This window comes from Akanthomyces muscarius, chromosome 3 (genome assembly GCF_028009165.1).
Source record: "Akanthomyces muscarius strain Ve6 chromosome 3, whole genome shotgun sequence".
NCBI lineage: Eukaryota > Fungi > Ascomycota > Sordariomycetes > Hypocreales > Cordycipitaceae > Akanthomyces > Akanthomyces muscarius.
Window position 1 is genome coordinate 4,286,235 of NC_079243.1, and position 26,347 is coordinate 4,312,581.

The following is a 26,347-nucleotide window of genomic DNA, read 5'->3' on the forward strand; positions in this document are numbered from 1 at the left end:
AGTACCTTGTGCGGTGAAAGGTGTTGTTGATGCATATGGCTTGCTTGGTTCAATCATGCAGATGGCATTATGTATCGGATGATAGACAAGCAATACAATGAACTTGAAATTGTATTCAATAACCCGCTTATTACATCGTCAACCGTTGTATCGGTCCGTGCATAGAACACCTGTGCGCCTAGACATCATGTTCAATCTTTCCCAGTTCTGCAGGTTCCTGTTGAATGTTACTGCGCTCGGGTGAGGTATGGAGATCACCCCGAGTCGATCTACACCCACCTTCTCGAAGAAACCGCCTCGCAGGTTGAAAATACTTTGCCCCTTTCTTGTATCGAGTTAATAGATCACCAAAATCAGCAGTCCAATTTACTGGCCTAGCTACATCAATGGCCACCGCTAACAAACCTCACATTTTTTTGGGGGCGCCAAGCCTAAGCTCTTGCTGCTTTATTATCGCCCTGAACAGAGGCGATGGTGATTGGCAAGGTAAGTAAAGCCTCAGCCGAGCGCGCCGAGTCAGGTCACTACCATGGCATGGACCAGCCCAGGCTCTAGACCACCGGCAACCGATCTTTCCATGTCCCAGACTAGTGATCCAGGAACTCGATGGCGATCGTCACTAATCCGTATTTGCGTGCGAATTCAGCCGACATGTTAAATGCTCTCAGATACGTGGTAGCGGCCTGTGGAGTAGGCAACGTTAGCTAGTCACCACTCAGAAGCCTCCGCTCCGACTCTCGGAGCTGGGCAGAAAATTTTGGTGACGCATTGCGGCATTGCGGCATTGGAAGCTACACGCCGCTATTTTTTTCAACGCACCCCGCTCCATTTAATCCGGGGACGAGCTGCAATTGCTTTCAATATCGAGAGCTTCAATTTATCAACTCCCTCGGCTGCTCAATCTCTTCCCATTCTTCATCGGCCGTAGTCAGCAGTTCGTTTTGCACTGTGTCCCATACAGTCGCCACAATGTCGCTACCTGACCCTACCGAAGACCTCGATTGGGGGGGTTACCTTGGAGGTATCCATGAGATATTCCACAAGAATGCCGTGGCTCATCCCGACAGACCTTGTGTCATCGAGACCAAGACTTCCAAGTGCGTCATTCCCCTCTACATTGAGCCGAGGTCATGTCAATTGCAGTAGCTGACAAGGCATACAGGGCGCCAACAACAACATACACCTACCGCCAAATTGACGAGGCAAGCAACAACATCGCAAACTACTTGCGCGATGCTGGCATTCAAAATGGGGACGCCGTCATGATCTTTGCGCACCGCTCAGTCGAGCTGGTCTGTGCGTACATGGGAACCCTGGCTGCCGGTGGTATCGTCACCGTCCTTGATCCTCAGTATCCCCCACAAAGACAGCAGAGTATGCTTAACCCCGGACGAGAACTGGACCGACAATCAGCTAACGCATCACACCAGTCTATCTTCAAGTCGCTCAGCCCAAGGCGCTTATCTCCATCCGCAAGGCTACGGAGGAGAGCGGGTAAGCGCTAAGCCCAATTCTTCCGTGACCCGAGGTCTCTCGATATTGACATCTTGATACAGTCCACTAGCTCCTCTCGTCCAAAAGTACATTGATGATGACCTTGGTATTAAGATCAAGATTCCGGACCTCCGCTTCACCGAGGATGGCGCGTTGACTGGTGGCGACCAAGATGGCGGCGACATCTTCGCCAATGTCAAGGAGAGGGCATCTACACCTCCAGACGTGCTCATCGGACCCGATTCCAACTGTACGCTGTCATTTACAAGCGGAACTCAAGGCTTACCAAAGTATGAGCATTCACCCTGTCCCCTACTCCTCTTCGGAACACGCCGAGCTTCTACTAATACTTTACAGGGGCGTACTTGGCCGTCATTACAGTCTGGCAAGATATTTCCCATGGATGGCTGAAAAGTTTGGCCTCTCATCAGAAAGCGTGTACGCCTGTCTTTCTGGAATTGCCCACGACCCAATCCAGAGAGGTACGAACTTGTTTGCAATGTAGCTCAGAAGCTCTCACTAATCGTCGCCTCAGATATCATGACGCCGCTTTTCTTGGGCGCGAGACTCCTCATTCCCGCCAAGGAGGATATCCAGCATGAGAGGCTGAGTGAGTGGATGCGAGAGTGGTCTCCAACAACGACTCACCTTACGCCTGCGATGGGACAGATTCTGGTTGGTGGCGCTACAGCCCAGTTCTCCAACCTGCGCCAGGTCTTCTTCGTCGGTGACGTCCTTACCACTCGCGACTGCCGCGCGCTTCGTAAGCTCGGCCCTGCCTGCAACATCATCAACATGTACGGAACCACGGAAACTTCTCGTGCTGTGTCCTACTTTGCGGTTCCCTCCGCTCAGGAGGACCCGACAGCCCTGGATTCACTCGGCGACTCCGTCCCCGCCGGCTGGGGCATGAAGGATGTCCAGGTGCTGGTAGTGGATCGCAAGGATCGCACTAAGATTTGTCCTATTGGTGTCGTTGGAGAAATCTATATTCGCGCTGCCGGACTCGCGGAAGGTTACCTGAATGATGCTGAGAAGAACAAGGAGAAGTTCATTGACAACTGGTTCGTCGACAATGATAAGTGGGTGGAAGCAGACAAGGCCAACAGCAAGGGCGAACCGTGGCGCAAGTACTACAAGGGACCGCGAGACAGACTTTACGTCACAGGAGATCTCGGAGAATATCGACCGGACGGGTCTGTGCGTGTGCTAGGCCGTATCGACTCCCAAGTCAAGGTAAATAATAATTCGTTCTTTTGTTTATTCCATTACGCTAACTTGACAGATTCGCGGATTCCGGGTGGAACTCAACGAGATTGATGCCAACCTGAGTGGCAGTCCTCTGATCCGAGACTGCAAGACCCTGGTTCGAAGAGATCGTAACGAGGAGCCGACGCTCGTCAGTTACATCGTGCCCGAGATTGCGGAGTGGAAGCGCTGGCTTGAGGCTCAGGGCCTCCAAGATATCGAAGAGGAGGGTGTGGAAATGGGGCCCTGTACCGTCTACCTCAAGAAGCGGTTCCGCCTCATCCAAGCCGAAGTGCGAGACCACCTCAAATCTCGCTTACCGGCGCACTCGGTTCCCTCGATCTACCTTGTGTTGCAAAAGCTGCCTCTGAACCCGAACGGGAAGGTCGACTCTCCCAACCTGCCTTTCCCCGATGCCTCTCTCATGATGGAGGAAGCCTCGGAGGAGGACCTGAAGAGCTGGGAGAGTCTGTCCGAGACTGAGAAGACTATTGCGACACAATGGTCGACCCTGATCCCGGGTTTCAATGCTCAGACAGTCCGGTATGTCTCTGCTGATGGCTTAGTTCTCCGCACCTTAAACACTAACCCTCGACTCCTAGGCCCGACTCAAGTTTCTTTGACTGCGGTGGTCACAGTCTTCTTGCTCAGCAGCTCCTGCTTGACCTTCGCAAGAACCTGAACGTCGACATCACCATCAGCGTCCTCTATGCAAACCCCACCCTTCGCGGCCTGAGCACCCAAGTCGACCGTCTTCGCAGCGGCCAGGCTGTTACAGTCGACCATTCTGCCGATACAGTCTACTCTGACTCTCTCGACGAGCTCACCAAGACCCTGGACGAAAAGTACCAAAGCGCGGATCCCGATGCCTTGAGCCCTTCCACTGGCGCCACCTTTTTCCTTACCGGTGCCACTGGCTTCCTCGGCGCATACCTAGCCAAGGACATCTTAGAGAGGAAGAACACCAAGCTTATTGCTCACATCCGTGGAGCCAAGGACCACAAGTTTGCCAAGGAGCGTCTCACAAGATCCCTCAAAGGCTATGGTCTCTGGCAAGACTCCTGGGCGGACAGGATCTCCTGCGTTATTGGTGATCTTACCAAGCCCCGCCTTGGCCTTGACGACGCCAGCTGGAAGCACGTCGCTGATACAGCTGATGCGTTTATCCACAACGCTGCGTACGTTCACTGGATCGCTCGTTACGAGCAGATGATGCGTCCCAATGTTCTCTCGACCATTGATGCGATGAAGCTCTGCAATGAGGGCAAGCCTAAGCTCTTTTCGTTTGTCTCCTCCACTTCCACCCTCGATACAGACCACTACTTCAATCTATCGGACGCTCAGACCGCTACCGGCCGCGGCGCCGTCCTCGAGTCCGACGACATGATGGGTAGCCGTAACGGCCTTGGCACTGGCTACGGTCAAACTAAGTGGGTGTCTGAGCAGCTCGTCCGCGAGGCCGGCCGCCGTGGTCTCCGCGGCGCAGTGGTCCGACCCGGCTACATTCTCGGCAGCAGAAACGGCGGTGTCTCCAATACCGACGACTTTCTCATTCGCTTCTGCAAGGGTTGTGTCCAGCTCGGCGCTCGTCCTCGCATTATCAACTCGGTCAATGCCGTCCCTGTCGACCATGTCGCTCGCGTTGTTGTCGCTTCGGCGCTGAACCCGCTTCCTGGCGTCAACGTTGTGCACGTCACGGCCCACCCCCGTCTGCGGATGAACGAGTTCCTCTCTGCGTTGAGCTACTACGGCTATGAAGTGCCAGAGGTCGACTACGAAGACTGGAAGACGCAGCTCGAGGAGTTTGTCTCGGCCGGTGCCGTCGAGAAGGACCAGGAGCAGAGCGCGCTGATGCCGCTGTTCCACATGGCCACCTCGAATCTGCCGAGCACCACGCGTGCTCCGGAGCTGGATGACAGAAACGCCGTGGCTATCCTCAAGGCCGATGCGGACCGCTGGACAGATGTCGACGATAGTGCAGGAGAGGGCATCACGCGTGAGGATATTGGTAGATATCTGCGGTACCTCGTTGAGATTAAGTTTATGGCGGCACCTACTGGTAGAGGCCGCGAACTGCCGGCGATTGACACCGCGATCGCCGAGGCGCAGGCACAGTGGGGAGTTGGTGGTCGCGGGGGTGCTTCTTAAGGCTTTCGGGGCAGTGATATAAGGCTACCTATGTTTTGGTTGATGAATATGTATGGGTTTAAAACGATTAGGATTGGGAAAATACATCAATGGGGCACTTACACACAGCAGACAAATACAGGACGATATGTTTTTTCAAGGACGAGTCGAGCACCTTCAGCCATGTGAAGATGTGTAGCGTGGACGACTGAAGAGGCCAGGACTGGGGCCAGCCAATTGTCGTGGTAGGCTGCCACTGTCCAGGCACAGCACCATACAAAAGTTCAGTTTTACTCTGCGTTCTGTACACAAGATTAAGCTACTTTCGAAACCATGGAGGTGGAACCGGGGACTGTCGTACGATCATCGTCCACTGTAATCCACTGCAAGGCCGCCGTAAAACAATGGTGAAGCCCGTCCACTTTATGAGCTTCCAGACGTTTGATGGATCTGGTAGGGCTACGTAGTTTTTTAGACAATATTAGTCTAACCTTGTACAGCCTTGAATACTATTTGAGAGATTTACTGGGTAGCTCGAATTGATCTAGATTTTTTCAATTCTGCGTAATTGGATGTGGAATTGAAAACATGGCCCGCCCTTTGTACCCCTGCCATGAAGCACATCGCGGGTGCTCCGGCGCTAACCGCCCTGCCTAAACCCTGCTTCGCCCCGGGCCTTTGTTCCCGCGTAGGCCTCCAAGATGAGTTGCCAACCATCTGGCGAGATCTGACGAGCCCTGGCGATCCCTCGACACCTTGAGCGTTTCAATCATCATCTGCTTTTGTCATTTTCTTCTGCTCCATCAAGGACTTCTCTTCCATATTGCCGCTCAAGCTTCCAGATGCGCACGTCTGCCCTCACGACCATGCCGCACTGAACGAGCCCGCTGCCCCTCCCTCACTGCTCTCTCTCTCTGTGCCTGACAGACTGGCCACGGTTTTGTCGCCCCCACGGAACACTTGAGACGACAACGAAACCTCACCACAACAACCATTTGCCGCCAATCGCTCACGAACCCCTAAACGCCGCACTCGTCTTTTTTCCCCCCAAGTCTCCCGCGGCAGCAAACACACCCTCGCCTGCCTTGCGCGCGGCCCCTCCGTCCGTCCGCCCGCAATGGGCTTCGACTCGGTGGGCTCGCTGCTGGCCGACATTGCCAACCTCGTCGTCGACGGCCTGCGCATCCTCGGCCTCGCCGACAAGCGCCACTGGGGCGCCGACGAGTACGAGCTGCAGCGGGCCATGGAGCGCGTGCTCAACGACGCCAAGACGGATTTCCAGGAGCTCTCGCCCATGCTCAAGAGCCAATCCCACTACGAGCACGACCGAACGTGTAAGCTGCTCATCGGACGACTGTTTGCCGCAGCAGAAGCAGGAGAATAGAAGTCTAACCTGATGTCCTAAATCTAGTCGCGTCGCTCGAAGAACTCCGCAAACTGAGCGGTAAATTCTACATGCACATACAAAACATACGGGAATGGAGCCGATCGGGTGGCCCCGTCGACGCCGTGTGGGTGCGCGACACCAAGTCGCTCCAGCGCCAGCTGCACCGCGCCCAGTGCCGCGCCGCCCAGCGCGTCTTCAGCAGCGCCAAGGAGACGTCCCAGCGCTGCCTCGGCGCCTTCATCATCCATCGCAAGCAGCGCGCCTGGGTCGCGGCCCGGCGCGCCGGCGCGAGCGACTACGACTGCCAGCGGCGGCAGAGGGACGAGGTCGACGAGTGCTACACGATTGGCGGCTACGAGCGCTTCGGCGACCTCGACGTGGCCTTTGTCTGCGATTTCTGTGACGGCCACATATTATGGGACGATGTCGAGACGGTGCCGACGACACGAACGGGCGTGGACTCGCTGCCCGAGGTGGCGTCCGCCGCGCCGGGGGTCGGCTCGCTGCTGCCAACGTCGACGCCGCTGCAGGACAAGCACGGCGCGGCGCTGGGCGAGTGGCAGGCTACGGGCACGACACGGTCGGGCCAGCAGTCGAAACAAGTGATATACCCGCCGATTGCGATTGCCAGCCACATTGCACCGGTCCGGGGCGACTGGCTGGCACGTCTCATGTGTCCTCTGTGCGAGGATGCCACGGAGCCCCAGGACATTGACGACGAAGAGGAGATATGGCAGCCGGAGAACCTCTTTGAAGATTTGGCGGCGCTGCAGGAACACTTGGAGTGGGAACATGCGCCGTCGGCACTGCCCACGACGCTGCCGGTGTCGCTGCCCTCGACGGACAAGTGCATCGTCATGTAACGTGAAACAAATGACGTCTCAACGATATACCCACATCATCATTCAGGACAACGAGATCCTACCATAAGACACGAGCAACTCTACGATACCAAATTATTATACATGCAGATGACATTCCTCGAGCATCGCACTGGAAACACGGAACGGCGTTTTACGGACATTGAGCATATTGATTTCTTTATACGTGGGAAACCAGTTTGGAATTGCTTTGCATTGGTAGAGCTGCATTTTCGTTCTAGTATTTCCCTTAATGTACACGGCAGCATTTAAGACACCTCTGGTGTCATTCATGTTTTTCATTTATTTTTGTCACCATTCTGTCCCTCGTCTCCCTTTTCCCTCTCTAGTTTCGTATTATACCCAAACTTCCAACCAAGAAGAGAAAATTCGATTCGCTATTACACACACGATGGCACATCCCACTCACCACTCCCTCGATGTGTTTAGAAGAACCGCCAGTAGACAAAGACGATGAAGATGAATCCCAGCACCGCAAACGGCCCGTACTGCTTCAGCAGCAGCTCCCAGTTGATGCGCACCGCCGCGCGTCTGTACTTCTTGCTGTCGTCGCGCAGCCTGCTGCTCATCTCGCCCATCTTCTCCAGGTTGTCCCCTCTGTACAGCAGATCCTCAATGTTCTTGGTCATGACCTTTGTCACGTCGCGCAGCTCGTCGTTGAGCTTGTCGAGGTTCTGCGACGCGCGGGCGTCGGCGTACGTCGTGCGCGTCTTGGCGATGAACGTGTCAAAGTCCATAAAGGCGTACGGCCGCAGCGAGGGGTTGTGCACCTGCGCGGGCGGGTGCGTCGTGTGGAACTCGCGCGCGAGGTCGGCGAGGTAGGTGAAGGCGAGCTTGCGCGGGTAGGAGCGCTCGCAGATGCAGAGGAAGGCGACGTCGGCGTCGACGAGGTAGTGCAGCGTGTAGGCGCCCGACTCGATCGAGGCCTGGGGCTCCGAGGTGCGGGTGAGCTTGCGCATGATCTGGCGGACCTGGTTCTTGACTTCGGCGAGGGCGGCTTCGGCCTGTGGACTATGTTAGGAGGTACGGCGGCGGGAGGGCAAGGGGTGGAGGCGGACCTGCTCGTCGTCGACCGAGGCGCAGAGCATGAGGCCTAGTGGTGACATTAGCTGGGGATTGCTCTAGCGATTTGCTGGCGGGAAGGCAAAGGGGGGGGCCGCACCATCTAGCCGCGATATTTGTGTCGATCTAATCATGATTCCGGTTTGAATATGTGGTTTTTTTTTCTTTGTAGAAGAAGAGGAGGGAAAAGGCGTCGAGGTTGAGAACCTTGGGTCGGTGTTTCTACAACGTGTCCAGACAAGCAGGCGATGCGCGTGACGCCTAGCACCCAGTCCAGGCTGCAGCTCTCAACAGAAAGAAAATGACAATGGTATGATATATGGGGCACGTAAACGGTGGGTAGGTGCGGCGACCGATCGTTGAATGCTGCTTTGATGCTGTTTGGGGAAATTGTTTGTCGAATGTTCAGAAAGTCTTTCGAGGTTTGATGACGGCTACAGGGGAGACGGAGACTCGGATTGGCAAGGCAAGGGGGGGCCAATCCGGCCGGGGTGCCGCCCCGCCAAACGTTGGAGCTGGCGGCGGCCTACACATGTAGCCATCTTGCATCAAGATAGCATTTTATTAAAGTATTAACAGAAAAAGTATCATAGAAAGAATTATAGTTATACCTGGTCGGCATCCTTAAGTTCCCACACTGCTTGCAGCGATAAATGATTATCGGTGGAGAGAGCAGTACTCGCACACTGCCGCCAAAGGACTACTTGAAGTAGGCAGCTGTTTCTTATGGCGAATATAATTTTGCTATTTTCATTCATCTTGTACAACTGTCTAAATCTCATCCTCTTCTTCGTCGAAATCATCCTCTCTACCCATGTCATACAAGATTCTACCACCATCACCACCACCCACCTCCGTCTGCGCATCAAAGTACGGCAGCACGATGCCCTCCCTGTCCTTTCTCTGCTTCTCCGTCAAGCCCAGATTAAACGTACTCTCCGGCCCCTCCTCCTCCTCCTCTCCAGCCGCACCCGGCGTCGCAAAGACCGGGTGGTCGCTCCGCAGGAGCAACTTCCCCGTGCCCTTGCCGCCATCCGGCCGCGCCAGCACAAACGTCTCCGTCACTGTACGCCCGCTCCGCCTCCGCAGCTCCATGGTCAGCACAACGCCATTTCTCTCCTCAGCCTCGGCGGCCGTGGCGGCCTTGCGCTGCAGGCCGATAAGGACGCCCTCGCGGCCCTCGCGGAGGCCCCATTCCGGCTCGACGAGGGCCTTGTCGCGCGCGCGCTGGCGGGCGATTTCCTGCGGCAGGCTGGCGAGCCGCAGAATGGCGGTGGCGAGGTGGCAGAGGACGGTCAAGGGCGCGGGCTCGTACTCGCTAAAGGTGGCGGCGGGCAGGAGCACGGGCACGTCGGTGTGGTAGACGGCGACGATGGACACGGCTGGCGTGATGATGCCGGAGAGGAAGCTGGCGAGGGCCTGGGGGATGGCGGAGGATAGTGTGTTTAGTGAGTCTATAATTACGACGGCGCCTGAAAAAACAGAAGATGCTGTTAGTGGGAGACTATTGGTATGGGAGGCGGGTGCATTCGCACGTGGACTGCTGCGATCGCGTGCGGCGGCGGCAGCTGGATCTATGTTCGGATAGTGAGAAAGCAGCTCTTTTCTGATGGCTTGGAAGTCTTTGCCCGTGGCCTTGATCACGACGTCTACGTCGCGCGGCTTCTTGATGGTGGCGAATGAGAGCAAGATGACCTTGGTCCTTGACAACTGTTGAAATGCTCTGATTAGCTGTGGCTCGATGGCAGCGATTGACTGCGGCTCTTAAGCAGGAAAACCAACCTTTGCTCTTGTGATGAATTCTGAGACGACTGGTGTGGCGGGCTGCTCGAGGTTGTCGAGCAACAGCGTGAGAGGACTGGCGCCGTCCCTCAGATTGAGCAGCTTCTGCAGCAGCAGCAAGCTGTGCGACCGTGTGTGTACGGCGTTGACGGGGGCCATGGTATATTGCAGTTGTTACTGGACTTTCTTTTCGCAGCTCGAGAAATCGATCATGACCCTTTGCTAGCTGCAAAATATGTCGGTACTTTCTTGTGGTGGTGAGTGTAAATGGAAGATGAAAATCTCAGCGTAGAAGTTTTGTAGCCCCCGGATCTTGGTTCGTTTCGGTGTGGAGAAATGGGTCGGCGACGCAGTCTCATCAGCCTTTGGAAGCGCTCTCTCGTAAAGGCGATTCATTGTGCAGCGGTACAACTTAAAACGGTCTAAAATGTCAGAGCAGCATATTTCGCCGTAAATGATGGTTGCTCAACACCAGCAGCATTGTACTCATGTCCATGGCGCCGTTGGACAAATACCCATCGCCAATTTCAAGATGCACCACTCACGCTGCCACGAGGGAGATGATACCGAAAGGCTAAGCTTACAAAGTCTGACAGGGTGATACAATAAAGAAAGTTGGGTGACAATGTTTTGACAACAAAGAAACCAACCCTTACATGATCCCGGTGGATGTCTTCACTCTTCCAACCCGTTTGTGTCTACTACAGCTTCCTTTGTCTCAGTTTCCTGGCTACTTTCCTCTTTCACATCCTGATGATCCGCGCCTGTCTCTCCTTTCTCTTCTTCCTTTTCCCTTTCTGCCCCTTGTTCCGGCGGCAGCGTTACCTCCCAGTCGCTCTCAAACTTTGCGCGGAGAAAATCCTTAAAATCGCCCGCCTTGCGCCGTTCGTGCGCCGCCCACGCCTGCGCCAGCCACTCGGGGTCGTGTCGCCCCTGCACCAGGCTCTCAGTGTACGCGGCGCAGTCATACCGGAAGCTGTCGTCGTTCATCAGCGACTCCATGTTGGGCCGCGCCGCGCCGTCGTCTGCTGTGAGAATGTGGCGCTGGTCGGGAAAGTGGGCGAGAATCTCTGCATGGTCGTCTGCGTCAAGACTGCTCCATGCTAAGGGATTGGTTAAAATCGTCTATTCCGCAAAATTAGTAAAGAAAAATCAACGGGAGAATGTGCCAACCAATGGGATGGGACGTACTCGAAGATTGGCCTTGGCCAAGGGCGACTTTGGGTCTGTGAGGAGGCGCTCGGCGTCCCATTTGCGCTGCGGCCGCTTGGCGATGATCTTGACAGTCTTCTTGACAATGCTGTCCTCTATGGCGCGTCCTGCGCCTCTCAAGGACCGTCGGGGACGAGATGCCAATCCCGTGTTTGCTGCGTCTGCTTCTTGCGCACTGGCCTCGGGAGCGGCATTTGGGGCTTCAGTGTGGGCGGCGTCATTCGTAGTTGCTACCTCGATCTCATCCTCGGCTGGGGTCAGCTCCTTCTCAGTCGCCGCCATAATAATTTTGCTTGGGATATTAGAATTGGCCTGGCGTTGGGGGCGATGCGAAGATCGTGGCGGGAACAGTAGCGGCGGCCTAGGATTTTCCAGGATTTAGAGCGCGCGGCCGTGCAAACGAGCGCCCTGTTGCAGTGCAGTCGACTAGAAAAGTGCCCGTCAATACGGATTGCGGCGTCATGTACCGTCAGTCATGGTGAGAACGGAAGTGGAGAATCACAAACGGACAAGACCGTCGTGCAACCTGATGGGTCAATGATGGTGAAGGTTGCAAGATCTCACTTGAAGCTATTTAGTGGGTGTCACCACTGAGTCGCACGGTGTAGTACACAATCGATCATTACCTAGTGCAATTTTAGTATGAGTACGCACCTATAGAATATTATCAGGAAAACATCTCAAACAATTCAGTTATTTTTTCAGATTTGTTTTTCCTTATTCTGCAAGCTCGCTCACACCACGGCAGGCAGCTTCAGTAACTACGTTGCAATCACCTTAGTCAGACAGGTGGCTCCAGCTGCCGATGATATAAAATCTACACCCCGATGTCGGATGCGAAGCGTTTGAATTTCCTTCAATCATCGCGACGCAGTGAATGGTGCGGCTTTCCATTACCTCCCATCAGCCATGGCAACGCAGACACAGACAGAATACCTCGCCGAGCCCTCCAGCGCCGCGCACAGCGATGCGGCGGCGTCGGCCGGCCTCGCCAAGACACAGTCGGTGGTAACGGTCAACAGCAGGGACATTGCCGACACCACATCCCCCAGCTTGTTGATTGAGCTTGGCCGTGTTCGCAGCAGACAGGTCGACCTTGTTGAATCCCGCAGTAGCCGCGAGGATCCGGCTGGCCTCTCGGAAGAGCAAGGCAGCCCGGCTCGTCTGATGCCGCAAGGCGTTCCGCCCGAGCTGCCTAACCTCATGGCCGAAGTTGTCTTTGTGCTCGTCTGCACGGCAGGGCAATTGATCTTCTCCTTGACGCTTGGCCACATTACCGTGAATCAGTTCGTCTTTCAAAAGGCCTTGGGCATTGTGCCCTCGCAGATCCCATGGCTGCTGGGTGCGTCCACGCTGGCGAGCGGTCTGTCCGTCATTGTCTTTGGCCCTCTCGCCGACTTGGCGCCTCCCAAGCCTCTCATGATCGGTGCCTTTCTGTGGGAAGCTGCTTGGAACGCGGTGTCTGCGTTGGCCATCTCGCCCAAGCTCAAGATTCTCTTCTTTGTGTCTCGAGCGATGCAGGGATTGGCGGTCGGCGTGCTCGTATCCGCGTCGATGAGCATCTTGGGGCGAGTGTACAATCCCGGCATGCGCAAGACCCGCGTATTTTCCATGATGGCGGCCGGTGCGCCGTTTGGGTTTTGGATCGGCGCGATGCAGGGCGGCGCTCTCAGTTCCCACCTTCCATGGATCTTTGGGAGCACGTCGCTGTTCCTCTGCGCTTGTGCCACGGCCGCCTTTTTTACAATTCCCCCGCTGGTCCCTGCCAGAGACAGCAACTCAGTGGACGCGCCGTCGATCAAGCATTTTGACTATATTGGCGCGGCACTGGCATCTCTGGGCAGCGGCTTGATCCTGTTTGGACTCACCCAGGGCTCCTCCGTGCAATGGAACCCGTACACATATTCCCTTGTTATCGTAGGCGCACTTATGTTGGTTGCGTTTTACTTCTCGGCCCCATATGTAAAGAGACCTCTCGTACCGCAGGCTGTATGGAAGACGCCTGGCTTTGTTCCAGTTTTGCTGGCTTACGTGTTTGGATTCGGCGGATATGGTGAGTTGCAACCTTTGCAGACAGCTCCGGCAGCACAATGCTAATGTTTTCCAGCCGGAGCATGGCAATTCTATGCCATTCAATTTTGGATCAGATACCAAGGGGCGTCGCCATTTAAAGTAGCGCTCTACCTCCTTCCCAATGCCCTGGTGGGGGTGGCAGCCGTCTGGCTTGTGTCCAGAACGCTTCACGTTCTCCCTGGCCACTGGATCTTGGCCACAAGCATGGTCTTTTTCGGCATAGGAAACGTTTTCTTCCTTCCACAGCAGCCGGGCACTTCGTACTGGGCGCTCTCCATGCCCGCCGTGGCATTGGCGTCTCTCGGCCCCGACTTGAGCTTTGCGGCCGCGACCATCTTCATCACCTCGAGTGTGCCAAGGTCGTACCAAGGCTCGGCGGGTAGCTTGCTGGTGACGGTCCAGAACTTGACCCTGGCCATCATGACCTCAGTGTCCGACTCAATCGGGATCAAAGTTGACAGATTGCCATCAGGGGAGATTGGCCTGGAAGGCATGCGCGCCATCTGGTGGTTTGGCCTTGCCTTGTCTATTGTAGCGGCCGTGATTGCGGCCACCATGGTCCGAATCCCAAAGGCGGAGGAGAAGGAACACGTGCAATAGCGCTGCAACTAATCTAGAGACGCCTATTTTTATGCGCAAGTTAATAATTGGTATAGTAAAGAGCCTTCTAGGGAAAAGCTGCGCGCGGTATCGCCAATTTCTATAGCGAAATGCTTGCTGCGCAGTGAACACTGACTCTGTCTCGCCACCATGCTGGATGGTGCCGTCCGCCAGCGGCTGGACGAGGTCGCACCAACCCGAACGTCAACCACGACGAGATATTGCTCATTGATTGAATTATTACTCTTTCGTGTTTAGTGTGCGCGGAACGCGCGAGATACGTGCTGCTGGTCTTTCGTCATGTGTGGTGGTTTCAAATAAGACGACGACATCCAATAACCACGTCTTCTTGATATCTTCAAACATAAACAACTACATATTTTACATGTTAGGTAATGTTTTGTGCATGTTGCCACACTCACAAGCCCCATCCCAAGCCCGCCCATGCATTGGCATGCTTTGATCTCTTTATTTTAGTGCTGCCATCCGCCTGAACTTCTGCGTACTCATTAATACCCGGACGATAGCCTACTTCTTTTTGTCTCTCTTTGGCCAGTCTCTCCTTCTGCTTCTCGGCGTCTGTCGGGGGCCTTGACGGGAGTGGCAGCCCAGAGCTGCGTGCCTTCTCAACAGCACGATAGAACCCCAAATCATCCTGTATTTGGCGCAATTGCCGTGCTGAGAGTGATGAGATTTGTTGCATCATGCCTTCGGACGACTGTTTCTGCGAGGAAATTTTCTGCGGAGTTGCAGCCCGGGGACGGGAGAATCTTGGCAGGTCGTCGCGGATGCGCTCACAAGTCCAGCATATACAGTCCGACGGCGCTTCACTTGGAGTCTTGTCAAGAGTGTCCGCTGATTTGTTTCCATGGTAGCCTGGGGCGTTTCCATGGCCCGCGAGTGCTTCGTAGACCAACGGAAACAGCCTAAATGTTCTCCAAAACAAGCGCACACCAAAAGACAGCTCAACTGCGTGGTCAGCATTGGTGTCACAGGCCAGCTGCGCTTTCGCATTTTCAAACTCAGCACTGGCCCGTTCTAATGATCCACGTAGCGCAGGAGAGCGAATCCATAGCAGATTGTGTGCCTCGTCAAGGAATGACTCATGCTTTTTTACCTCAGCGACCATGTCTACCGGGAGCAAGGGCGATGGTTCTTCGGTGTAGGCTGGAGGGTCGCTGAGATAGATCAGGATGTCTGCGGATTGTCCCGACAGGGTGTGAAAGAGGGTCTGGGCCCCCCTAGGTAGTTTAAATACCATTGTACCCATGTCAATAACGGCGCAGACGGCCTTCCATGGAAAGCACAAGTTCGCGAGGCCAGGGACATCATTTTCCCTTGCGCGACAGGCGGCGGCATAAGAGCTCGAGTCCAGCATAAATGCATACCACACGAGCAGAACATCCAGAGGCGGCAAGTAGGACTCTGTGAGTTGAACTTGTTTTGTGCTGCCGCCGTGGTTCGCGTAAGCCGCTGCGTGGGTCAAGACGAGGTGAATTTGAGACCACCAGACGCCGAAGCGAGTAACGGCGAGCCTGAGGAGTAAATCCCATCGTTCGCTCTGTGTAACAAAACCACGCCTGACATTTCTGGCAAGGCTGGGTTTTTCGACATATTGCGGAGGCAGCTCAACAGGCACATCGAACGCGGTGGCGTTGAGCCTTAGGCCACGGAAGCATTCCAGCAAAGCCAAATGGGCAGCGGCATGGCTGACATCCGGATATTGCAGGGTCGATCCTCGAACATAGGCATCGCTGAGTCTTGGGATTCCCGCATTCGAGAATACATGCGGGTCGGGTATGATCGTTTGGCAGGTACCCTTTGACTGAGGAGTTGTGTAGGAAGACGGAAGGCTCCAATCATGCGGATCGATGTCGGCTTGGGCCCCGGACGATCGGGAGCGGTCACGACGAAACATCGACATTGGCTTTGAGGTCGAAAAATAGTCACTTGGTTGCAAGATAATGGATCTCCATCATAAGATGGGGGATTTAAGCTTCTTTTATGATTTGTAGATGACCGACGATCGCAAACGGCTGTGTGGCGCAGCGTAGTGGCGCAGTTGCAAGGCACAGTCGCAGGGCGTATTAGATACAGCTTCATCAGAGCTCAGAGAGTTTATAACAAGCTACGGGATCGATAAAATAAAAACAGGGAAGTAAATGCTTTACTTGTACCCGCACTCAACTACCATCTTTTTTCTAGTAGTGTTGCCCTCTTACCTTGGGGGCAGACATTCTCCTGTCTGCGTCTGGGAATAGAGGCACTCTCTTCACGACGCAAAACTAAACCGGATCTACGAAATTCTACTCCATATCAGGCATCAATTATTGAGATATCGGTCAACTTGTTACTTCCATAACCATCAGTCGCAGCAGACTTTTGACCACGGCACGACTGGCGGCCTCAACACGACCTCACAACGCGCTAGCTGATTTTGCCCGAGACACCCGTTTCGGTTCCAAGACGTCTTTGTCAACTTCGGTCACAACACAAAAACAGAACCAACACCAATGTAAAATTTCTACTTTCGAGCCACAAAAGTCAATCAACGTATACTTGCGGTCTTATGAGCTTATTTCCACTGTCAAGCCTGCCAGTGTATGTGTTTCTTTAAATCCGATATTGCCGTCCTGCCTCTTTCCGCGATTACCAAGCATGGCGGCCTTTGGTACTGGTCATTAGTCAACTCGAGTGCGTCTGTTCAAATCATGAGCAGCCCTAGCCAACAGTAGGTCATCATGGCTTGATAAAGGCGCCGAGGTCACATAATCCTCAAGCCAAAGACACCGGTTCTTACAAATCAGGTATTCAGTGGGCGACTGTTCTCTTCTCACCGGCCGCATAGTCTCGATCTGAAACTGGCGTCGCGCGCGGCTGTTGCATCATTGCACAGAATAGTCTGCACCCAAATGCGTCTAACTGTATCAGTTGCGAGCAGACATTGTGGATATCATAAGATGCGAATCAATACAAATAGTTGAAAGTGCCTGCAAGAAGCTCACTCATCAAATCATCTTCAGAAGAAAGCCACTACTACTTCATATTTTCTTTGGCATTTTCGCCCGATACCTCGTCTTTATTCCAACACGCAGTATGTCTGCTACACTCAAGCCGATCAAAGTATGGGGCAAGGGTGGTCCGAACCCTCCCAAGGTGGCCATTGTACTTGAAGAGCTGAGCTTGCCCGCCGAGTTCGTCGTCGTGCCGTTCTCCGACGTGAAGAAGCCGGAATACTTGGCAATCAACCCCAACGGGCGCCTGCCAGCTATCCACGATCCCAACACGGGCCTGACCATATGGGAGTCTGGAGCCATTGTCGAATACCTTACCGAGAAGTACGACACAGAGCACAAGATCAGCTTTGCCACAGGCAGCCCCGAGGCGTACGAGACCAAGCAGTACCTCTATTTCCAGGCTTCAGGCCAGGGCCCATACTACGGTCAGGCTGCCTGGTTCAAGAAGTTTCACCACGAGAAGTTGCCCAGCGCCGTTGAACGCTACGTCAAGGAGATGCATCGCGTGACGGCTGTGCTGGACAAGATTTTGTCTGAGAAAAAGGTGGCGCAGGGCCAGGACGGCCCATGGCTCGTCGGCGGAAGATGCTCTATTGCCGACCTCTCTTTTGCATCATGGACACATGTGGTTCCCTTTATCTTTGACAAGACTGATTACAACCTGGATGATTACCAATTTGTTAAGAACTGGCATGAGCGCATGTTGGCACGCCCTGGTACCGCAGCTGGACTGGGCAGTACAGAGAAGCTAGCATAGGCGAAGAGTGGAAATTTTGGTCAGCGTAGCTGCTGAAGTAGAGATCTACAAATAGAGTTGCTCGTTAGGTTATATTTTAAGTTTGGAAGTGATTTTTACGCAGCCGTTGATGTGTTTATTTCGAACCCAAACGTGTTTGTAACCAAGCCAGCTGCCCAGCCAAATGAGGGTAGTGATGGGCGATATCGCGCAGGAATGTGAGCTTGCTCAAATTTTTAACGATCTGAAATAATATGCAAGTATAGAATTGTCGTATAAATGCATTAGATTCCCTTTTGAAGTCTGCTTCGCCGTGCATTCTGCACTTTCTCTGGCGTGCTCTGATATAGGGTAGATTCGGCAGGTAATCGTCTTGCGCAGCAGCCATTTGACGTCTCTGGGCAGCTTGGCTGATGTATTCGCACTCTGTTAGATCACGTACGCAGAAGTTAGTGGCGAGATACGACATTGCGTCACAACTCTGGTGATGCTCATATTTTCAACGTTGAGCATTGCTCGATGTAAGATCGTTGGCTGTTGTGCCGAGAGCGTTGAACATTTTAGAGGGATGCAGGCATTATAGCATTAATGCTAACCACGCAGGGAAGGTCAAAATTAGCGTGAAGCTATACAGTCTCATGATGCATTCAAGACTCAACAGACAACTGCAGCACGTGTGAACTTGAAAGCTGTAAGTACATAGGTGAGGCGTCGTAGCGCAATTTGGCATGGACGAACTATTTATTAGCAGTGAAATATTAGCACACATGTGAGTCTGCTTAGTAGTGGCTTTTATTTTACTTATTCGTTCAACATTTTAAAAAATCCACTTACCATCGCAAAGGGCTCGCCAAACATAAACGACAGTTCCAATCACTGTGAGGGTATTTACGGAGTCTTCAGTGGCCATCACGGCGGAGTGCATCGCTCGTCAACCAAAGATGGAGACTGAACCGGGGCTCGCAGAACGGCGAAAATCACGCTTCACTTTTTGTTGATAATTTCAGGCTCCATTGTCCCTCGTCAGGCAAATTTGACTTTGCAATTAGACTAGTAAACCATTGTGCACGGGCTAGGCATTCGCGGTGTGGTATAGCAACTAACTTATGGGTTAGCTGCAGCTGCAGCCTGTTCGGACAATGTGGCTGTGCTGCCCAGGCAGAGTGCAAGATATGACGAAAGATTCGGGCGAATTGGCGGCGTCTGTAATCTGCACGGCGCGCGCTCCACTAGGCGACAAAAGTGCCACTTCCTGTACACTGGAAGCAGATCCCGCAATACATGTCCAGGGCTTACTGTCCGAAGTAGGGCCCGACTGCCCCTAACTAAGTGCTAGACAACGCCGTACATAATGTGAGCTTGCCCCTGGCCAAGTTTAAGCTGACCGGTCGGGGCCTGGGTTGATATACAATGTCTAGACACGAATGAGGCAAGAATCCGGGATGAAATTTGCATGCCATGTGCTCTTCACCTGTCTCCTATGAACTGTTCTTTTCCAACAGCTTGCTAAAACCACAACAGAGACGACGCTAAACAAGGCCGTGAAGAAACAATAGTTCCTTGAAGGATTATCACATACCTAGTACATCGAATAGAGTGACACCGTTCTAGGCCTCTGATTGGTCCCGGGATGGGCTACACGCGTCCCGTAGAACACGCCACGGGTGCGATGTAACGAACCGCCCGCTAAGGAGGGCCGAAGGATAAAGTGGCAGAGGCCAGGGAAACACAGGCGATGAAAGAGGATGAGCTTCAAGCCGCGAGTAAATCATGAAACCTTTTCCGTGCATTAACACTTAACCCTCACAAAAAGCTCAAAAAAAAGAGAAAACAAAAGGGGCGGCAGAAAAGTGAGAAGACCTTATTACGCACACAGTACTAGCATCAGTCGAGCGGCACCAGCGGTCTTCTCTAATTGTAACGGAGCGACTGATGCTACTTATTTACCACTCTTGAAAACGTTGTCAGCCTGATGGATCTTGCACAATGGTGGGAAACTCGGGTGAATGCGTCAACAGACAAGTGCATGTCGCAGGGGCCGTCAGACTTCCAGCAACCATAAACCTAGAGTGACCATCTGCCTAACCTGAAGCACCGTACTCCGAGATCAGGCTGCGTGGTGTTGCGCGGGCAATCACCAGTTCAGAACCGCGCTACTGTAGGCATGTATGCATACCGCACTGCAAGTCCTAGATACCCAGGGATACCTTGATAACACTAACTGTAGTCGACTTTCCAAGTCAGTAAGCTGTGGTAGCAACCAGTTGCCAGCTAATAAGCGGCCGACCGACCAACCGCACTGCCAGTCTGCATTGACCGAAGAGAGCTAACCTGTACGGGAAGAGGACGTGAAGGTTCGTAGCCTGCCAAGGGCAAGAGAGAAAAAAATGGCCCTTTCGGCGACAAGGAGCAAGACTTGAGGACATTGTATCAGTAGCTGCCGGCCCACCTGATTGATGTGGCACAAGTATTTTGTAAGTATAGGCACTTGCGCATCTGTCGGCCCCGAAGAAAGGTGCAGCCACCCATGCTAGCGTGGTAGGCCCTCTGTTGACCCCATGGGCACCTACTTTTATAATGGCGCCGCCATCAGCAAGGCTGGGTTGCGCCGTGGCAGCTCTTGCTCTCTAATAATACTTGCCCAAAGGCCGCCCCCCCGCCACTGCTACCAGATCCATCTCTACACCCAACAACGAGTATTTCCTACCGTACGTCGTGTCAGACTTGGTGAGACAGCTGTGTAGAGGTATTTCGCATTTCCGCTTGTCTCGAAGCTTCTCTGCTGTGTCGCCGTACATTTGAGCTTGCTGTGCCTGCAATGGCGACGCTGGCAGAAGACCAGCCCTTCTGGGCCCCGATTATGGGAATTTTTGACTTCACTCTGAAGTTCGAAGAATCCATCCTTCAGATACTTCCGTCGGGCTTGGTCATTGCCATGCTTCCAGTTGCCATATTCCATTATTGGAAGCAGCCGGTATATGTGCGCAGCAGCCCGCTTCTCTGGGTCAAATTGGTGAGCAACGGCACCCTCTACCAACGAACTGGCCGTCTGCTGACAAGGCTGTAGATTGTATTGATTGCTCTTGTTGTCATAGAGGCGACTAGCTTATCGCTTCGGACAATGTCCACCGAAGCCCGTACAGACACCTCCGTACCTGCAGCGTCTATGGAGTTGATTGCTGCGCTCACAATTGGCAGCATTATTTACATGGAGCACCGACACGCCATACGCACTTCCGCCCTACTTGGCGTCTCTCTTCTTGTTGGGATTTTTATTGACATCGTCAAAAGTCGCTCCTTCTTTCTCCGACACGATCTGGCTGCCCTCGGTGCTCTCGCTGTCGCGAGCGGTTCCCTCCGCCTCTGCCTGCTCATACTTGAGGAGATATCCAGGAGAGCGCTGGTTGTCGACAAGGGTATACGCCAATCTCTGAGTGCGGAAGCTACTAGCGGCTTCATGACTAGGCTACTGTTCCTATTTCTGATCCCGATGCTTACTGCAGGCTTTAGCCAAGAACTTGGTCACAAACATCTTACCGAATTGGGTCTCGATTTCTCCTCACAACACATGCATGAGAAGCTCAAAAAACATTGGAAGCGCGCAAAGGACCACGACTTGAGACCAGGGCTGATGCTTGCTTGTTGGAGTGCCTGGCAATACCAGATACTTCAAGTTTTTGCCGTGCGGCTCCTTGCTTCCTGCTTTATTCTTGCTCAACCATTTGTCATCCAGGCCATCATAGAAGCAGTGGACCTACATGCGCCAGCAAAATTAGCACAGTCGCCTGGCCTAGTGTGGGCTACCATCCTCGTGTTCGGTGGCGCTACACTAACAAAGACTGCCGCTACTCATCTGGCCAATCGTCTCATTACGCAGATTCGCGGTGCCTTGATTGGGAATCTCTTCGAAAAGAATCATTTGTTGAGCGAAGAAGAGGCCAAGAAATCTGCAGCGTTGACTCTTATGAGCACTGATGTCGATGCAATCGCCAGCGGCCTACCCCAGTGTATTGAAATTCCTATTGCTGTCGCCGAGACTGGTCTTGGCATATACTTCCTCTCCTTCTTTATCGGCTATTCTTGCGTCATCATCTTGTTCCCTGTCCTGTTTACGACCACTACTTCATACGTTCTTGGGAAGTGGATTGGGCCTGCCTTCGCAAGTTGGAATCAGAGCATTGAAACCAGAGTTGCAAAAACTTCGAACATACTGGGCCAACTGCCTGGTATCAAAATGCTCGGCCTCGGCCCTACAGTCAGCGTATTCCTGCATCGCCTTCGTGTAGAAGAAATCAAAGTTTCCAACAGATATCGCAAACTTATTTCACTCTCGGTACTCCTCGTCCAATTTGCCGATTTAATGAGTCCCATTATTGTGGTTGCGGGCGGGTTTTTCTGGCATGGCTTTGACCATGAAATGACAGCCTCGAAAGTTTTCCCTACTTTAGCCATAGTTGGGCTTGTTCAAGGCCCACTCGCGCGCATTCTGGAAGCCTATCCGACGGCCATGTCAATGGTCGTATGCTTCACCCGGCTACAGGCATTTCTACACTTGAAAGAACGCTTTGACTCTCGCATCAAATGGGATCCCTCTGCACCGCCAGAGTCCTACGAATCAGTTCCGACGCACTTTGGGTCAACAACCATGCGGCCGCGTCCCCCTCCTCCGAATCCTACTGGCGTTGTACAGTTTGTTGACGCCATGTTTGGACCTCGCAACATGGAGGATGCACTCCTGCAACATGTCAGCTTCTCTCTTGACCAAGCATCTGTGACTTCTATTGTTGGCCGCACCGGATCGGGAAAGTCAACGCTTCTAGGCGGTGTTCTGGGCGAGACTCGCAACTCGGGCGGCTATATCTATGTTGAGGATGGAGCCAAAATCGCATACTGCGGCCCAGATGTATGGCTCAGGGATGTCTCCATCCGCGACAATATTCTGAATTTCTTGCCCTATGATTCAGCCCGATTCACCCTTGCCATAAAGTGTTGTCAACTCGAAGAAGACTTGTCGCGGCTTCCTGGTGGCGACCAATACGTGGTCGGCACCAATGGAGCCAATCTTAGCGGCGGACAGCGCCAGCGGGTAGGCATAGCAAGAATTGTTTTCGCACAAGCCCCAGTGACTGTTCTGGACGATGTCTTCAGTTCACTGGATCGAACCACTGCTGTCTCTGTCATGCACGCACTTTGTGGTGAAAATGGTGTCTTGAGACAGTCTGGCTCTGCTGTTCTATTGGCTTCGCATTTGCCTGAGTGCCTTCGGGTTTCTGACCAGGTTGCGATCATTGATGCGGAGGGAAATGTGACTTTGGATCAAGGGGAATTTTTGAACCCCGACAGGGAGCTGCAAATCAGCACGCTCCTCGACCCCGCGAAAGCTTGTGTGGCACCAGAGATTGAGGACAAACAGCAAGCTGTGCTTCGCAGAACGTTGGAATATGAATTCTACGAGTCTGAGAGTGCCGCAAGTCAGAGGAATTATGCGAGACAAAAAGGAGACATGCGCCTATATTTGCTCTTCATAGATCCCATCGGACGGCTCAATGCTTTCCTCTACAGCTGGCTCATCTTTCTCCTCTCAAGCGGTGAAATTCTTCCAGACATATACGTGCGACTGTGGATTGAGATGGATCCAAAGAGCGCAATCTACTTTTATGGATATGCCGGTATTGCAGCAGCTACCTGCATGATTGGCAGCTTGGTTTATTTTCTTCTGTACACGAAGTTTGCCGCGCGTGCTTCAATAAGCCTTCACGAGCAGCTACTCCATACTACCATGCATTCAACGCTTGCATTCTTGAGCGTTACCAAAGTTGGCAATCTCGTCAATCGTTACAGCCAAGATTCGCTCTACTTTTCCAAACAACTGCCTGCCTACATGATGAGGACTCTCTATGTATTCTATACGGCTGTGATCCTCACTGGGATCATCTTGTCAGGAGCTACATACATGTCTCTTACTCTTCCAATTATTCTGATAATTTTGTTCTTCGTCCAACGCTTCTACCTACGCACATCACGGCAAATGCGTCACCTCGACTTGGAGAGAAAAGCACCACTCTACACGTTCTTCCAAGAGTCAGCTGATGGTCTACGGTATATTCAATCCTCACAATCACAACAGAAGAATCTCGAACTCGGCCACCGTCTTCTAGACGAGTCTCAGCTGGCATTTTATCTGATGTACTGCATTCAGCAGTGGCTGAATATTGTTTTGGGCTTGATAAGCACTTTTGTTGCTTTTGTACTGGTAATGATCACGCTGTTTACAGAGGACAGCACGTCAAAGCCCGCAGTGGGCCTAGCTTTCTTGGGAATCTTGGCCTTCAACCGAACGATTGAATTTCTCCTTCAGTCATGGACTCATTTAGAAACCTCACTTGGAGCTCTCCTCAGACTTCGCCAGTTCAAAGAGGAAACACCGCAGGAAAACAAGCAAGCACATGTGACCTTGCCTGAGAGTTGGCCGTCCGTCGGCAAAGTTGATATAACCAATGTCACCGTCAGGTATAGGTATGAGCACTGTTCCCATTCACATTATCTTGGTCTAATCTGTTGTATAGGCCGACCGAAAATGTTCCTCCTGTCTTGAAAGAAGTTTCCCTGTCAGTATCGGCAGGGGATAAAATAGGCATTGTCGGCCGAACAGGCAGGCAAGTTTGATGACTTCTCATTATTCAGCTAAACATACTGACCGATATTCAGTGGCAAAACTTCTCCCCTCCTGGCATTACTTGGCTTCCTCGACTACAGCGGAACAATCGAAATTGATGATGTTGATCTGAAGTCTATCCAGCCCGATTTGCTACGATCTCGTCTTGTAACGATTTCACAAGAGTTGGTGAAATTTGATGCGACCATTCGGGTAAATTTGCTTCCTTTCGGCATGAATGATGCGCTGGATGAAGACGATGAAAAAGCGAGAGAAGATGCCGCTGAGCAAGACAGAAGCGTAGAAGCGCTTCTGGAGCGGCTGGATATCTGGAGACAGATCAGACATAGAGGAGGTCTGTATGCTTTACTCACAGATGTAGGATATTCTCAGGGTGAGATGCAGCTGCTTTGCCTGGCCAGAGCAATTCTAAGACAACGCGAAACTCGATCTAGAGTAGTTCTGATCGATGAGGCGACGAGCAGCATGGATATTCTCAGAGATGACGCAGCCCGCCAGATCATGGATGAGTCTTTTAAGGAATGTACAGTCCTCACCATTGCTCATCGACGGGACACTCTCAGAGATGCCGACCGCACGATCGAGCTGTCGAGGGGGAAGATTTGCGGTTCTGATACTCCAAGCGGCGATACAGACAAGGAGTCTTCACCTCACCGCTCTGTCAGCGTTCCCTGCTAGGAAATTCCGCATTTGAGGATTAGTTTAGCTTGAGCCTTTCTCGCCCATTTGATATCTTGTACAACCATGTTCTCCATCGCCTCGTCTCTCACTAACAGTTCTGCGTATGGTCAGTCTATATGTAGTATTACTGTCAGGGCACCCGCAGGGCACGTTGGTTGGTAGGAGGTTATAGGCAACTAGAGGTATCACGTGCGAAGAAGCTACTATATAGCTGCGGGCTGCCGACGAGGGAGTAGCGAGGAGGTAGCGATAATTCCACTATTATTCTAAAAACCTAAGGATCATCTAGTGACTAAAGCTCTTTACTAACAGCACCTTATAGGATTATCACTACTACCTAATATATAGGACACTAAACTACTTATAGTATTATAACTAAATAAATTATTACCTTACTATAAGTAAGTAAAGAGACTACTATAAGAGTATAATAAATAATATTACTAGTTTAGTCTAACCTACTAGATAGTATAATAAGTATAGCTATTAGCTTAATAATAGTAAAGAAGATATAAGTTAGTATCTAGAAAGTAGTAAAGGAATAAAAATAAGTGTAGTTAGTAGTATACTATAAGTAGCTAATAAAAGGGTAGCTAATTATAGTAACTTTAGAATTAGAAAACCTCTTAAAGGAACTAATTTATAGGAAATATATAGTAATAATAAAACTCCCTAGTATAGTATTTACTAGATAATTATTCTAAGAGTATATAAGCTTTATAGTTACCTTATAAACGCACTTTTAGGTGTATATAGAAGACTATATAGATGACCTTAATAGGGTAATATATATAGTATAGTGTCTATAAGGAGAGGCGTAGATATAATAGGCCTATTACTTTATTATAACTTTATAGGGAACTTATAAGGGAGTTACTTAGGAAGACTTTAATATCTAGTATAAAGAAGAACTAAGGGATAAAAACGTTAAGGTATAGTAAGTAACCTATAACCTCTTAAGGTATAAATATAACACTAATAAGCTAGTAAGGAAGTATCTATATTAAATAAAGAACGCTATAATAGAGCTACTAGATCTTCTACCTCTTAGCTTCTAAATTATAATAGCTCTAAAAGGACTTAGTTATAGGCTCTAAATAGTAATAAGTAGTAATAGTAATCCTATAATATAGAAGGAGCTAAAGTCCTATATAGAGAATACTAAAAGAGTAGTAAGTATAATCTTATAAGCTAAGATAATCCTAAGGCCTTAACCTACTATATTAGATAAAAATAAGCTATAAAGTAACTAGAATACTATAAATATATTATATATTAGTAAGGACTTCTCTATAAGATGTTTTAAATATAAGGGTAACTACTTATAAAGAAACTACTTTATAGATAATTATACTATCTATAAAAAAGGAA

At 51.8% G+C, this 26,347-nt stretch overlaps 9 protein-coding genes across 10 annotated transcripts; 5 read left to right on the forward strand and 4 right to left on the reverse strand.

The window, feature by feature from the left end:
- Positions 1–969: 969 nt before the first annotated feature.
- Positions 970–4,890, forward strand: LMH87_002803 (uncharacterized protein; the record flags this gene model as incomplete). Its single annotated transcript, XM_056194319.1, has 8 exons — positions 970–1,097; positions 1,163–1,374; positions 1,431–1,494; positions 1,557–1,784; positions 1,852–1,976; positions 2,030–2,730; positions 2,780–3,285; positions 3,345–4,890. 8 exons carry the CDS (start codon positions 970–972, stop codon positions 4,888–4,890), a joined length of 3,510 nt encoding a protein of 1,169 aa, XP_056051268.1.
- Positions 4,891–5,986: 1,096 nt separating this feature from the next.
- Positions 5,987–7,119, forward strand: LMH87_002804 (uncharacterized protein; the record flags this gene model as incomplete). Its single annotated transcript, XM_056194320.1, has 2 exons — positions 5,987–6,203; positions 6,281–7,119. The coding sequence occupies 2 exons, from the start codon at positions 5,987–5,989 to the stop codon at positions 7,117–7,119; spliced, it is 1,056 nt and encodes a 351-aa protein (XP_056051269.1).
- A 443-nt stretch (positions 7,120–7,562) lies between these two features.
- LMH87_002805 (uncharacterized protein) lies at positions 7,563–8,333 on the reverse strand (the record flags this gene model as incomplete). The annotated part of the gene is made up of 3 exons (XM_056194321.1): positions 7,563–8,141; positions 8,196–8,230; positions 8,300–8,333. 3 exons carry the CDS (start codon positions 8,331–8,333, stop codon positions 7,563–7,565), a joined length of 648 nt encoding a protein of 215 aa, XP_056051270.1.
- Positions 8,334–8,970: 637 nt separating this feature from the next.
- On the reverse strand, positions 8,971–10,140 carry LMH87_002806 (uncharacterized protein; the record flags this gene model as incomplete). Its single annotated transcript, XM_056194322.1, has 3 exons — positions 8,971–9,671; positions 9,735–9,909; positions 9,982–10,140. 3 exons carry the CDS (start codon positions 10,138–10,140, stop codon positions 8,971–8,973), a joined length of 1,035 nt encoding a protein of 344 aa, XP_056051271.1.
- Positions 10,141–10,656: 516 nt separating this feature from the next.
- LMH87_002807 (uncharacterized protein) lies at positions 10,657–11,475 on the reverse strand (the record flags this gene model as incomplete). Its single annotated transcript, XM_056194323.1, has 2 exons — positions 10,657–11,106; positions 11,173–11,475. The coding sequence occupies 2 exons, from the start codon at positions 11,473–11,475 to the stop codon at positions 10,657–10,659; spliced, it is 753 nt and encodes a 250-aa protein (XP_056051272.1).
- A 627-nt stretch (positions 11,476–12,102) lies between these two features.
- LMH87_002808 (uncharacterized protein) lies at positions 12,103–13,866 on the forward strand (the record flags this gene model as incomplete). Its single annotated transcript, XM_056194324.1, has 2 exons — positions 12,103–13,246; positions 13,301–13,866. 2 exons carry the CDS (start codon positions 12,103–12,105, stop codon positions 13,864–13,866), a joined length of 1,710 nt encoding a protein of 569 aa, XP_056051273.1.
- A 1,118-nt stretch (positions 13,867–14,984) lies between these two features.
- On the reverse strand, positions 14,985–15,790 carry LMH87_002809 (uncharacterized protein; the record flags this gene model as incomplete). Its single annotated transcript, XM_056194325.1, has 2 exons — positions 14,985–15,044; positions 15,125–15,790. The coding sequence occupies 2 exons, from the start codon at positions 15,788–15,790 to the stop codon at positions 14,985–14,987; spliced, it is 726 nt and encodes a 241-aa protein (XP_056051274.1).
- A 1,172-nt stretch (positions 15,791–16,962) lies between these two features.
- LMH87_002810 (uncharacterized protein) lies at positions 16,963–17,640 on the forward strand (the record flags this gene model as incomplete). Of its 2 annotated transcripts, XM_056194326.1 has the most annotated exons (2): positions 16,992–17,031; positions 17,135–17,640. In XM_056194326.1, the coding sequence occupies 2 exons, from the start codon at positions 16,992–16,994 to the stop codon at positions 17,638–17,640; spliced, it is 546 nt and encodes a 181-aa protein (XP_056051276.1). The 2 variants fall into 2 exon arrangements, with proteins under 2 accessions (XP_056051275.1, XP_056051276.1); XM_056194327.1 differs by having other exon boundaries at positions 16,963–17,640.
- A 2,797-nt stretch (positions 17,641–20,437) lies between these two features.
- On the forward strand, positions 20,438–24,973 carry LMH87_002811 (uncharacterized protein; the record flags this gene model as incomplete). Its single annotated transcript, XM_056194328.1, has 4 exons — positions 20,438–20,632; positions 20,687–24,135; positions 24,186–24,275; positions 24,328–24,973. The coding sequence occupies 4 exons, from the start codon at positions 20,438–20,440 to the stop codon at positions 24,971–24,973; spliced, it is 4,380 nt and encodes a 1,459-aa protein (XP_056051277.1).
- Between the last annotated feature and the right edge of the window lie 1,374 nt (positions 24,974–26,347).